This window comes from Chaetodon trifascialis, chromosome 8, assembly GCF_039877785.1.
Source record: "Chaetodon trifascialis isolate fChaTrf1 chromosome 8, fChaTrf1.hap1, whole genome shotgun sequence".
Classification (NCBI taxonomy): Eukaryota; Metazoa; Chordata; class Actinopteri; order Chaetodontiformes; family Chaetodontidae; genus Chaetodon; species Chaetodon trifascialis.
Genome location: NC_092063.1, coordinates 24467433 through 24481123, shown reverse-complemented (window position 1 = coordinate 24481123; position 13691 = coordinate 24467433). Strand labels below are relative to the sequence as shown.

The window sequence follows — 13691 nt, the reverse complement described above, 5'->3', positions numbered from 1 at the left end:
GCCATTTCCCTCAAGTGAGAATAAAGAATAAAGTCAGCGGTTGCTGTTGCCCGGCGTTACAATGGAGGGGGCGGGATTGTTTTTCCGGTGTTGGACGTCGCAGACCAGTGACGACACTCTCCAGCCAATCAGTGGCCGACAGGCTGTTGACATCACACATATAGTATCGCTTCTACTTGCTTGGAACCTCGCCAGAGCAGGTACTAAAAATAGTATTGGGTACCAGGTACTATCCCTAATGGAAACACAAAACAACCGGGTCGAGTCGAGTCGAGTCAAGCCGCGCTAGTGGAAATGTGGCATAAGTGAAGACAGCATGTTTTCTCACTGGAAATTATTCACTGGAATAAAACATGTCAATATAGTGAACTCTAGTTTGAAAAAAATGCATTTCCCTTTGAGTCAAGAAACACATATTCACCTCTGTACCAGATTTATTGGATTTGTCCGAGAAAGTACTTTTGAAATCAGAAATTGTAATTTACTCCCCCAACAACTGTTTGACTGCCCTGCAGAGCACAGATCGGTGAGACCACTGACGCCCTGAACCGCCTGGAAGGAGACCTAACCATCGTCCAGGACAGCAACTCTGAAGCCAGCAAAGAGCTGAGTGCTTTGGAGAGAGAGGCTAAAGAATTAAACCTCACTTCAGAGCAGCTACACCACCAACTGGATGTCCTAAAAAACTCCAACTTCCTAGGTGAGAAAAAAATGGAGGATAGATGCTCATTATCCAACACTCTTACCTTTAACACTGCGGTCGGCTTTCCTCACCCCAAGTTTCTGTGAAAATGTACTTTTTTATCCTCCTTTTTCTCCCTAGGTGCATACGATAGCATCCGTAGCTCCTACAACAAGTCTCGTGATGCAGAGCGGCGCGCCAATGAATCAACAACTACCAGGCCCAGCACTGTCAGCCAATCTGCAGATACTCGCCGGCGTACCGAGCGCCTCATTACTGCCAAGAAGGACGACTTCAACCGTAAAAATGCTGCAAACAAGCGTTCGCTTGGAGACCTCAATGCCAGAGCACAGGGCCTGGACTTGAAGAAGATCAATGAGAAGGTTTGACCACACTGATAGAGTTTGATAACATTCATGTGTGAGAAGAAACTACAGAAGCAGTGAAGGGTCAAATGCTTCAGGCCTGCTGGTAAGCAGCAACAGAATAAACTGGCGTAATTCCAGTTCAGCCTTCAAGGGAAAACACAGTATCAACAAAAAGATGTCTGGTTCACTAGTTTGTATAAGATAAACTTTCTTTTTATTTACTGGCCATAGTTTGCTTTGTGACTGTCTAACTGTCCTCTATTTGTATTGAACTCAGAAGTATGTATATGTATTTTTGTTTGTGTGTGGTAATGTTTATTTATATGCTAAAACAGACAAGAAGAATTTGGTTATGGGGTTGAGTTTTGGCTTTGTTGGACAATAGAGTCTCAATCTGACACATACACATATGTATACCTGTTAATTTCCATACAAATACAAATACACGTTCGTCTGTCCCAGGTTTGTGGTGCCCCGGGTGATGCTCCTTGTGGGGAAAGTCCTTGTGGGGGTGCAGGTTGCCGTGATGATGACGGGAACCGTCACTGTGGAGGCCTCAACTGTAACGGTGCTGTAGCAGCAGCTGACAATGCCCTGGAGAGAGCCAAACACGCAGAGAGGGAGCTGAATAAAGCTATGGGAGATGTGGAGGGACTCTTCACAAAGGTATAAAGACATATGTAGTTCCCGTACTTTTGTACTATAGCTGTTTCAGCTACATATATCACATCTGTTCAATGAAGAGTAGTAAGCAAAGGAGCTATGCTGAATAATGCGGCGTAAATCCTCTGGTTCATTCAGGTTGCGGAGGCCAAGAGCAAGGCAGAGGAGGCCAAGGGCAAAGCCCAAGCTGCTCTGGAGAAAGCCACCGCCACCAAGAACAAAGTGGAGCGCTCCAACAATGACCTGAGAGACCTCATCAAACAGATCAGAGAGTTCCTCACCCGTGAGTCTGACAGTCTGCTGGGCTTATACATTAAGATATCTTTCACATGTGCATGCAGCTAACCAAAAACATGTAGAAGAGTCATGTTGCCTCTTAATCAACCCTCCTATGTCAACCCTGCCACCTCTTGTGTCATGCTCCCAGAGGAGGGTGCAGACCCCGACAGCATTGAGGCAGTGGCAAACCGTGTGCTGGAGCTCTCCATCCCTGCCTCACCCCTCCAGATCAGACATCTTGCTGATGAAATCAAGGAACGCGTTCGTAGCCTTTCAAATGTGGACGCCATCCTGGAGCAGACGCAAGATGATGTCCGCAAGGCAGAGCAACTGCTGCTGGATGCCAAGAGGGCCAGGTAATCAGGGAAGAGTCAGACTTTTATAGTAACAAAGAGTATTCCATATTTATTCATCCTCTCTGAGAGCATTTACTGACAGTAACACTATGTTGTTGTTAAGGCATCGTGCTGAGGGGGTAAAGACCACAGCAGAGACAGTGAAACAGGCCCTGGTGGATGCCAAGACTGCCCAGACGTCAGCAGAGAAGGCCATAGCGAGAGCCAGAGCTGACATTGGGGACACTGAGGCCCGCCTTGTACAGGTAACCAGCCAAAAAAAGTAAGATTTTTACTGCTCCATAGTCCAAATATTTCCTTCAGGAAAGCTCTAAAACAAGCTTAAAGGAGAACAGGTGAACATGAACATCGAAAGGTGAATATTGGAATTACATTTATCAGCCGGCCAGAACTCCAAAGACGCTCCATATCTGCTGGATGTGTAACATATAATCATTTTCAAAAATGTCAGTGTAGTGTTTTAGCTTTTTTCCACTGTCCCAAAGTGGCTTGTTGGTGAATAAAAATCATAGATGCTCTACAAAAGGATTTTGGCATAAACCAAATGTCTCATATACCTATTGTAGAACATTACGTGGAAACATGGACACCCATATGTATCATCATGTGCATGAAAATCAATGTCTTCTCTCCAATGATGTTCAATGTGCATTCAAAACACACGTATGGGTTTTACATGAACATCCAGGACTCAGTTTTGAGAAATCACATGCCGGCACATAATGAAAACCTACTGCTTAATCCAGCAAAAGCAGAGCTTGTAATGTTATTTCACAAGGATCAGAATTCACTTTGCTTGGCCATCTTCCCCGCAGATTGAGTCAGAGACATCCAACAGTGAGAAAAACCTGGATGATGCTATGGACCGCCTGGGCACACTGGGACGGGAGATCAATACCCTGAAGACCAAACGTGCCAAGAACAGCATGGCAGCAGCACGAGCCGAAGAGACAGCCACGATGGCACGCGACAAGGCAAACGAAGCCAAGCAGGTGTGTGTCTGTATGTGCGCACGCACTTACTCTCATTCATTGGAAGTGGAAGTGTTCACCTGTTATAGACAAACATCTGTCCTGTCTTGATGCTCAGATTCTAGATGGCCAGCTGACAGATAAATATCATGAGGTGCAGCAACGGGTTGACACAAAGGCCAAGGCTGTGAAGGATGCCAAGAAAAGGGCAGAGAGCCTCAGAGATGAAGCGAAGGAACTACTGAGAGATGCTCAGAACAAGCTCCAGAGACTAGCAGGTGCTTAATGATGTCTGTGTGTGTATGTACGTGTGTCATGTCGTGTGTTTGTTTGGAGGAAGAAAAGTATGGATTTGGAATTGGAAAGACACAATTGTTGCAACGTGTAGAGTACAAAAAGTCTGTTGCAGACTTATGAAAACTTTATTATTGACATTGGCATGCGCTATTTAGAAACAAATTAAAATGAGCTTCTCTGCAGAATAAAGTGACTGAAGGTCAACTTCTAATTGGATCCTCAAGCTACAGTTTAAAGTCCCAACTCCAGAACAAGTCACTGTATTAGCATACCCTTCATACAGGTGAGTGCAGTTCAAAGCGCTTTGGAGGCACACACTCATCTGTATGATAAGTATGACCAGACCAAAGCCTGGAAACACAGGGACACAAACAGCAGAGACTCCAGGAAGTTAACTGTGCCCAACCATGAAATAGTTTGGCTCATAGTGTTGTTTTTCCACTTTTTTGTTGAACGAACAAGAAATGACATGTTAATTAGCGAGCTTTGGAGGTGCCGGGAGGCAGATTTTGTTACATTTGACAAACTCTTCCTGTTTGTAGTATTCATGCTAAGCTAAGCTAACCAGCTGACGGTAGCTTCACATTTACCGCACAGACCGTACAGTGTGTGGTACTGACCTTCTCGTCTAATTATTGGCAAGCCCAAAGGGTAACATACATACAGTAGATTAAAAAGCAGCGTACAGTGTTTTGAGAAATGACAAAGAACTCTTTCCCAGAGAGATGGGAGACCAGTTGAAAACAGTTCTAGACAAGCAGTCTCAGTCTCAGTCTATTCTAAAGAATTTGGTGATCAACTGGATCAAAATCAGCACCCGGATCAAGTAGAATGACTGAGAGTAGCACCAGATGCTGCTAATGTCTGGCTGTGTAACCATTCCTGAAATTCCTGCTTCCCGCAGAGCTGGAGAAGAACTACGAAGAGAACCAGAAGAGGTTGGAGGGGAAGGCTCGTCAGCTGGATGGCTTGGAGGACAAGATGAAAACTATCCTCCATGACATCAACAAACAGATCCAGATCTACAACACATGCCAGTAACTCCCTCGTCCTTGTCATAAGAAAACTGCTCCATCATTGTGTTATCATTTCCTCTAGATGCAGTAACTGTACAATAGACTTTGAAGAACACAATTAAAAAGAGGGCTGGAGTGGTCATTGTATCACTTTGCAAGTGAATTTGCCTATTTTGTGTGCAAACTGTCTTTTATGTACGTATTTTAGACGGTTGCTATCATATTTAGATATGTATACCCATGACTGAAATTGTAAAGGTTGTCTGCGCATTATTTTTGTTTTTAAGTTTCAAAACAATCTGGAAATGTATCTGTTTAAATTAGTGTTTTAAACATGAAAAATGAAAATTAGGCTTTAGAAATGTCAGTAATACACAGATGTAGGTGAAAATAATGCATTGCAAATTATTTGTAGCTTTTTACTCACGTAGAGGGACTGCTGCATAATCAGCAGGTCGGCATGTCTTTTTCTCCCCTTCCCGTTTTTCTATGAAGTCTCTGTTGTTGCTGAAGTATATTCTGAGCTGTGCTCATCCAAAGAGGACTTCATTTTAACTGTATAGACACTGGACAGTGTCTTCTTTCACTTTGAAACACAACATTTGGTTGCATAAAAACTGAATGAAAGTGTCTTCACATTTAACTGTGCTTTAAAGTCAAAATGACCAGGCTTTAGTTGTTAAACACATAGACATGGGTATAGACACTGGACCCTTGTCCCTGTGCTGTTTCAAGGAGAAAGAAGAAATGAAGAGGGTTAATGCAATCATATGGATTTTTGGATAAAAAAATGTACCAACTGGGGTACTAGGAATACATGTTTATGTTATGTCTGCCTTTATACAAATGACGAGGAAAGAAATGATACAACCTTTTTTATGTGAAAATAAAATGAAGTGTTTGACACTGCCAAGCGAATAGATAAAACCAGCCCAAAACCCACCTCTGCCTGGAGTGGGGGGATAGCTGTACACTGATACCACACATGAATGATGCAGGGAGCAATGTAAGCTAAGAGTTCATGCTGCCAGCACAGCTCTGTGATGCTACTATCAGTTGGTCCACAGTGAAATATCTCAACAACTGCACTGCCAGAGCCGTTGAACCAAGAGGACATTCTGGCCTAGCTGAGCCTGACAGGCTGAGTCTGACATGTTCAGTCACTGTACGGAGGCTAAATGCTTTTTATTTAGTTAACAAAATGGCATTCCCTCTGGCACCACCCTCAGGACAAATGTAAAGGACTGGGTAGACATTTTAACAACTAAGCTCATTTGCTTTCTTACAGAGAGTTAGGTGGGATGATGAGACCACACTGTCTGATAAATATGACGCTACAGCCAGCATCCTATTAACTTAGCTTAGCATAAAGAGTGGAGTCAGGAGAAAACAGCTAGCCAAATGCTAAAAACGTCAACATTGACTCCAGTCTTAATGCTAAAATAAGATAAATGTCTCATATAATGGACTGGTACCTGTACTGACCTTTTTATCTAACTCTCTGCAAGAGAGCAAGTGAAATGATGCCGAAATGTTTTTGCTACGTTTGTTATGCTTTCAGTCATCACCACGATTCATTTTTATGAACGCCAAACCAGTGATGGAGATTGTGAATGTTTGTTTATCAAATGTACTGTGACAGCATATGCAAGATCTGCTTTAATTGATGCCTCACTGAAGTGACAGAGTATCATATTGTACGCACAGTGTTTAATTGTGCCTTATAATATGCCGGAGTCATGAGGCGTTACTCGTACTATTTGCATGATGATTTGTATTTAAGGAAACAGAAACCAATCTTTGTACACATATTTCCCTCAGATCACATATCATCTGCAGGCACATGATTTTGATAAGTAATTGCCAAAGCAAAAGTACCAAAAGAAGCTTGTGTTAAGTTTAACTGTGTACAGTTCTGTGAATAAAGGTTGGATAAGTTTACATTTCTTTGTGTCGAGGTAACTTTTTTGAGCATCTTCATCAGGAGTCAAATCAGATGATCAGATGAAAAGCCTCCATGCTTAGCACGGTCTCGTTTTCTAACCTTGTTGCATTGTGGCCTGCTGCCAGGGTCAGCACAGGAGTAAGAGGCGCCATTACTATTTGTGTGTTCTGCAAGAGTGCTGTTGAGTCTATGATGTGCCTTTGAGGAAGTCTGCACGTTTACAGGGCATGGCCAACACGTATGGTGTAAGATCGCTGTCAAAAAGAGTATTTGCAAAGGAAAAACTTGGCTATATGTTCAAGAAAAAATATGACTGACTTTATTTATTATGGCGTATGAACAATGAAGCTGGTTAAGATGAAACTCACTGCTCTGTCCCCCATAGCTGTAAAGGACCGTAGTCAACCCTGTAAGTGTTGTAAGCACATTTAGGCAAACAGGTTCTAAACCTGGATGCTCAATCATGCCTGGAGGCCTTTCATGCAGCTGCTGCAGCCATCTTGTAACATGTTATGCATAACATAAGGTGAGTATCTGCAGTGGCATGTTATCTGCAATCATACACTGCGATCATACTGTAAGTGCAGGTAAAGATACTGTGACCTGTGGCACCTCCTGGCAGCGTATGTTCTCAGGCTCTGACTGCATTGTTGCACAATTTCCACATGTGCACTGATACAATCAAATAAAAAAAAAGAATCCATGCATGTATAAAGCTAAAAAAATAAGAAATGTTGCATACCAGCAATTTCAGCCAATAACAGCATCCCCCCCCCCTTTTTTTTTTTACATTTGAATGTGTGTGCTCTAACTAGCTACTTTTCCTCAGCCTGAGCTGAATGGTCAGTAGTGCTGCTCAGCAGTGTCGTCTGTGTGCTCTGCCCCTTCATGTGTAAATGAGACGGAGTGCTGAAACTCAGCAGTTGTCTCAGCAACCCAGTGACTGCTAGACACCCCCTCCTCTTCATATAAACAACCAGGACCTTCGGACTCTCTGCTTTCATATGATACCAGGCTTGTGTGGTTTGTGTGACGTGGTGAAATCAGCAGACGCGCTAAAGTGGAACATGCCCATATGATTTGTTGCTGTATGAATTATGTTTCGTTTGGGTGCAAATGCTTGCTAGAGGCTTTTAGCTGAGTTTCTCCCCGTCATTCTGGTATGCTACAAGTTAGGATTGGTGCTTCCTAGCGTGAGCATTGACCGTCTGAACTGCGGGCCTCTCACTCTGCCTCCTGTACAGGCGGTGCTCATACTGAAGAGAAAAAAATAGAAAGACGTTTTTAGACTAACCTTTCAGAAGCGTCCTGCTGAATTCTCTGAGGTTCTGTAGGAGCCTCCCCTCCTTCAGGATCCGATTCAGGTTCGAACACGTACGGTTCAACTACTGAAGAATTCGGTCTGTTTACTGCCGCCATGTCCGCTACTTTCACATGCGTAGTGCAACGTCAGCCTACGCTCTCCGCTCTCCCCGTTACCACGGTAACATGGGTGGGACAGCAGCAGCTCATTTGCATTTAAAGCTACAGACACTAGAAATAGCACATTCTGAAAGGGACTGAAACAGAGGCAAATAGAGGGAGGCAAGAATCTTTTCCTGAAAGCTATTTCCAGCAAACAGCTTCAGAAACATGTTTTATGGAAATCATAGACCTATGTAACTTATTGAAAAAGCTTCATAATATGTCACTTTTAAAGTTATGAAGTTTAGTTTTGTTAATGTCACGTCTTTTGGGTTGGTTTTGAAAATGGACTGAAGACCATCTGAAGCCTGGAGACGTCCACCTTCAGAGAGCGAAGACAAAGCAGCAGCAGTTTGTCTTCGCAGGGTTAATGTTAATGTGCTTCATCAGGAAGTGGAAATCACCTGTAACTGAATGTAAACCTAAGTGAGTGAAAAACATCATCACATAGAGCTTCAGATAACTTTTTTAAACAATATTTCAACATGAACGATGACTGTGGCCATTGAAAACACTGTAAACTAAAAATAAAACATAAAACATAAGACATTTTGAGCACTGGGGCTTCTTTAAGTGTGTTCAGATGTTTGCTTTCTGAATGTCTTATTAAATCAACAGGATCAGAATCTCTGAATATTTCAGCTGCAAACTTTGTTCAAACTTACTAAACTTTGCTGAACGTCAAACAGCTGCAGGTGTTTTATACTTGAACACTGAGTCTCTCCTGAAGCTTCAGGAAAGAGCAGAATGAGACTTTAAAGCTGCTGAGGAGGAGTTAAAGTGGAAAGTCTCTGTCATTTGGTCTAAAAGCAGTGGTTCTGTGAGGCATCCAGGCTGAGCAGACGGTACAGTAACAGAGCCGTGTGGTCGGCACACAAAGGTCGAGTGTTGGCACGTAGGCCGGTGAGGCCTGGGGGGCTAAACAGTGCGCCCTTGTGTCGCCGGCCTGCCTGCAGCCTCTCACCATCACACACTGGCTGCCAACTTTCACACCGAGTCGAGCAACCATTCAGCTCCGGAAAACAGCAGTGGAGTAACTGACGGTGTGTTGGGGAGCCGTAGCGTGCCGGCAGGACGAGCCTCCTCCTGCCTCCTTCCTGTCTGTCATCCCTCCCTTGGTCACTCCCTCCTCTTGGAGATCTGCCAGGAGAACAGCTGCCACTCGCTGTGTGTCTGGAGATGATTGTATTTGTCCTGTGGGATTCACTGTCGGATCCTTCTCAGGCTGAAAATGTTTCTTTCTGCTCCCTGTAAGCCCTCTTGTGGTGGCAGGTTTTTGGTATCACGTCTATGGGATAAATACAATCAGCAGCTAGGTTAGCTTAGCACAAAGACGGGACACAGGGGGACACAGCTGGCCTGGCCCCGTCCAAAGGAGACACCTGCCAACATCTCTGAAACCGTCTTTACCCGATTGCCTCTATTGATTAAACAAACTCAATTCTGACATGCAGAATTTAACTGAGTACATTTACTCAAGCACTGCACTTAAGTACACACTCGAGGTACTTCCACCTTGAGTATTTCCATTTCATGCAGCTTTGTGCTTTTACTCGCCTACATTTGTCTGACAGCTTTAGTTACCTTTCAGATTCCTTCCTGTCCAGTGAAAAGTTCGTATCTCCAGCTGCGTTGATGTGGAATGTTTGTGCTAAAATGAAGTTTTCGAGATATGAGATACGTGGTTCTCACAGGACGGCCACGCTGCAAACGTGTGATGATCTTATAGATATGATGCATTGCTGTAGATTAAAGCAGCGACAGTTTAAAGAATGTAAATCTGATATTTCCTGTGAGTGAACCAGAGCTGAAGGACTCTAACCAACAGCGTGAATGTGAAGTCTGAGGAGCAGCTACAGAAGCAAACACTAGAGGGAGACATGGCAGCATCTGCAGCCACCTGCTCCTCAGACACCTCCCTGCTGCAGGAAGTCACAGTTTGACTCCACAAAATACCACGAGACGTTTAAAGAGGCCAAATCCTCATGAGACAACTGTCCAACTGTCCCTGAGCCTCTCTGGATAAACACCTTCAACATCTAACGGTCAAACCGTTTGAGATGGACCACAGTGAACACACACTCGTTGACGTACACACATGTACGTATATGCGCATGTGTGTATGTATAGAAATGTATGTTTGTGTGTACATGTATGTAAGTGTACATGTACCGGGGTGGGGCCCACCAGAGGGTCATCCGATGAATCTGAGGGGTCGTCACATGAAGTCGTGATCCAAAAAACCTTCATTCTGTTGGACACCGATGACCTGATCGGACCTCTTTGGGCCTTCAACAGGTCTTAAAATGAAACCTTGTGAAATGTTTGGAGGAGAAAAGTTTCAGAAACACGTGAAATACGACGACACACTGATTTTATTTTCACCTTCACAGTGAGTCGATTCTCTAAATGAACCATATGAGTATTTGATGACAGAGAGCAGGACTTCTACTTCACAGCCTCCATCATGTCTTCCAGCTGTTTGTCCTCTGTCCGTCTTCATTCACAGAGACAGATACGTGCATTTCTTTTTATCCAATTTTTATTTTTCATTTGGTCCTGATTAAAGCAATGTGTTTTAGCAATGATTTAAAAGTTAAATCTAAACCTAAAATGTTAAATCCAAATTTTAAAAGTTAAATCTAAACCTAAAATGTTAAATCCAAATTTTAAAAGTTAAATCTAAACCTAAAAGTTAAATCTAAATGTTTAATCTAAAAGTTCAATCTAAATCTAAATGTTAAATCTAAGTCACCTGGAAACAAGGTGGAGGTGTGTCTGTGGGTGCTGTCCAAAGAAGGCGGTGTGGAAAAAATGTTAAATCAAAATTTTAAAAGTTAAATCTAAACCTAAAATGTTAAATCTAAATTTTAAAAGTTAAAGGGGGGAGGCGGTGAGGGGGGAGGGCTGAGGGAGTGGTGCAGGGGTGGAGGGGGGGGCGGAGAGGCCATGGGGGAGGAGGAGTGAGGAGGGGTGAAGGAGAGGGGTGGAGGGAGGAAGGGGGGCGATGGAGACGGCAGGGAGGGTGGAAGGACGGTGGAGGGAGGGTCGAGAGGTGATGGGGGAGGAAGAGGGAGCTGCCGTTATCCAACCTGGGGCCGACAACCAGCAGCCTCCTCCTCCTCACTGTCCTCTGACGCGAGCTTTTAAGCTTTCTTCTTCTCCTCCTTTGCCTTCTTCTTCTCCTCCTTTGCCTTTCTGTTCTCCTCGTCCTTTGCCTTCTTCTTCTCCTCCTTTTCCCTTTTCTTCTCCTCCTTTTCCATCCTCTTCTTCTCCTCCTTTTCCATTTTCTTCTCCTTCTTTTCCCTTCTCTTCTCCTCCTTCAGCTTCGTCTTCTCTTCCTTCTCCTCCTTTGTCTTTGGAGTCTTGAAGAGAAACCCGAAGCGACCCTTCTTACTCTCCTCCTTCAGGCGGACGTCTTGCACGTCCTTCTCCTGCTCCTCCGTCTGATCGGCTCTCGCCTGGCAGACTTCGGTCAGCTCCTCCCTGAGGTTCTCCTGCAGATCGTTGGGTTCGGTCTGCTCGCTGTGGAGAATTTCAGCCTTGACTCCCGGCAGCTTGTCGGTGGTCTCATTGACCCCGACGGAGCGTTCAGGGTTTGCGTTCTCCCCCCTTCCGCTCTCATTCGTTTTCTTGACTGTTGTCTTTTTCTTTGTAGCCGCCTTTTTCGGTCCAGCCTTGACCCATTTGTTTCGGGACACCAAGGCCCTCCTCTTGGTGTTGGCCTTCAGACAGAGCTCCTCCAGATGTTTCCTTTCTCCTTCCAGCTCCTTCTCTCTCGTCTCCCAGCTCTGCTCTTTCTCTGCAAGCTCTTCTCTGAATTTCTCCTGCAGATCGAGAGACAGATGGTCTTTCTCCTGCTCGAGGAGGTGGACCTCCTCGTCTCTCAGGTAGAGCTGGTGCGTCACCTTGTTCAGCGCCATCTGCAGGTCATTCTGCAGCACAACACTCTTCTGGTTCTCCAATTTCAACTGGAGTATCTCGATGCTCTGGGCTGGGATGATCTCCACCTGCTCTATAAGGGGGGACATCTCCTTGGTCCTCTTGAGTTCATCTTGGAACTCCCTCTCCTTGAGCTCCAGAAGCTCCTGCAGTCTGCTGTTGTCCTGTTGCAGGTGCTGCACGCTGTGGCAAAGCTTCTCTCGCTCTTCATTGCTTTCATTGGCCTTCAGACAGAGCTCCTCCAGACGTTTCCTTTCTCCTTCCAGCTCCTTCTCTCTCGTCTCCCAGCTCTGCTCTTTCTCTGCCAGCTTTTTTCTGAACTTCTCCTGAAGATTGTTGTGTGTGATCTTCCATGCTTTTTCGCACCGGATAAATTCAGCTCTGTTGTGGGACACGGTGGCTGTTGTCTCCTCGAGCCTGAGAGACAGACGGTCTTTCTCCTCTTTGAGGAGGTCGATCTCCTCGTCTCTCAGGTAGAGGTCGTGCACCACCTGGTTCAGCGTCCTCTGCAGTTTCTCCAGTGTCAACTGGAGTGTCTCGTCGCTCTGGTCTGGGATGATCTCCACCTGCTCTGTCTGGGACTGGACGCTTGTCTTGAGGGAGGACATCTCCTTGGTCCTCTTCAGTTCATCTTGGAACTCCCTCTCCTTGAGCTCCAGAAGCTCCTGCAGTCTGCTGTTGTCCTGTTGCAGGTGCTGCACGCTGTGGCAAAGCTTCTCTCGCTCTTCGTTCCACTCAGACATCGCCCTCCTGTATCGAACCAAGTCCTGGTTCATCGAGTTGTGCGCAAACTGATAGCATTGAAGTTGGTCTCGCAGACGTTGCACCTCTGAGCCGACGACCAGACGGCCCAGATGATCAAGGCGACCCCTGATGATTGGGAAGCTTGTCTGTGCCATCAGACTGTCAGTAGACTGTCTGTTAGAAACTGCGCTCGCCTGTAGTAGACTGTACTCGCCTGTAGTAGACTGTACTCGCCTGTAGTAGACTGTGCTCGCCTGTGGTAGACTGTGCTCGCCTGTGGTAGACTGTACTCGCCTGTGGTAGACTGTACTCGCCTGTGGTAGACTGTACTCGCCTGTGGTAGACTGCGCTCGCCTGTGGTAGACTGCACTCGCCTGTGGTAGACTGTGCTCGCCTGTGGTAGACTGTGCTCGCCTGTGGTAGACTGTACTCGCCTGTGGTAGACTGTGCTCGCCTGTGGTAGACTGTACTCGCCTGTGGTAGACTGTGCTCGCCTGTGAAGATACTTCTTGAAACTATGTGACTGTGGTACTCCAACAATAATGTCAATGCTCCTCGGTCAAGTTCAAAGATGCTCTGACTGCAGAACAGCCAGAGAGCACATTTATAGAATCCTACATCAAAGCCACAAAGACTCCATTCTATTGGCTTTGACCTTCAAAAGCACTTTGTTTTTTTTTGAATATCTTTATTGACACCAACACTCTTTTTCCTTTTTGTTTTTTTTAAATATCTTTATTGACACTAACACTCTTTTTCCTTTTTGTTTTTTTTAATATATTTATTGACACCAACACTCTTTTACCTTTTTTGTTTTTTGTTAAAATATCTTTATTTAGAGAAAACAGTGACAGAACAACATGAGGAAGAAAAATACCAGTGAGAACAGTGAAGACATGCAGGCCAGTTAAAAACAACAATAATGATAATCACAATCATGATAATAATAATAATAATGGTGTGT

General features: G+C 44.8%; 2 protein-coding genes across 2 annotated transcripts in view; one reads left to right on the top strand and one right to left on the bottom strand.

Annotated features, from left to right (window-relative positions):
- The window catches only part of lamb2 (laminin, beta 2 (laminin S)), a 50473-nt gene extending 43899 nt beyond the window's left edge, over positions 1-6574 (top strand). The window contains exons 27-35 of the mRNA XM_070968747.1: positions 516-700; positions 824-1065; positions 1513-1716; positions 1852-1996; positions 2141-2348; positions 2452-2593; positions 3164-3340; positions 3438-3597; positions 4521-6574. Coding sequence (XP_070824848.1) covers positions 516-700; positions 824-1065; positions 1513-1716; positions 1852-1996; positions 2141-2348; positions 2452-2593; positions 3164-3340; positions 3438-3597; positions 4521-4657 — 1600 coding nt within the window. The 3' untranslated portion in view covers positions 4658-6574. The remainder of the gene's footprint in view (positions 1-515; positions 701-823; positions 1066-1512; positions 1717-1851; positions 1997-2140; positions 2349-2451; positions 2594-3163; positions 3341-3437; positions 3598-4520) is intronic.
- Positions 6575-7958: 1384 nt separating this feature from the next.
- On the bottom strand, positions 7959-12759 carry LOC139335584 (flagellar attachment zone protein 1-like). The gene is made up of 2 exons (XM_070969248.1): positions 11439-12759; positions 7959-8110 (listed from the first exon to the last, which is right to left on the bottom strand). Exons 1-2 carry the CDS (start codon positions 12757-12759, stop codon positions 7959-7961), a joined length of 1473 nt encoding a protein of 490 aa, XP_070825349.1.
- Between the last annotated feature and the right edge of the window lie 932 nt (positions 12760-13691).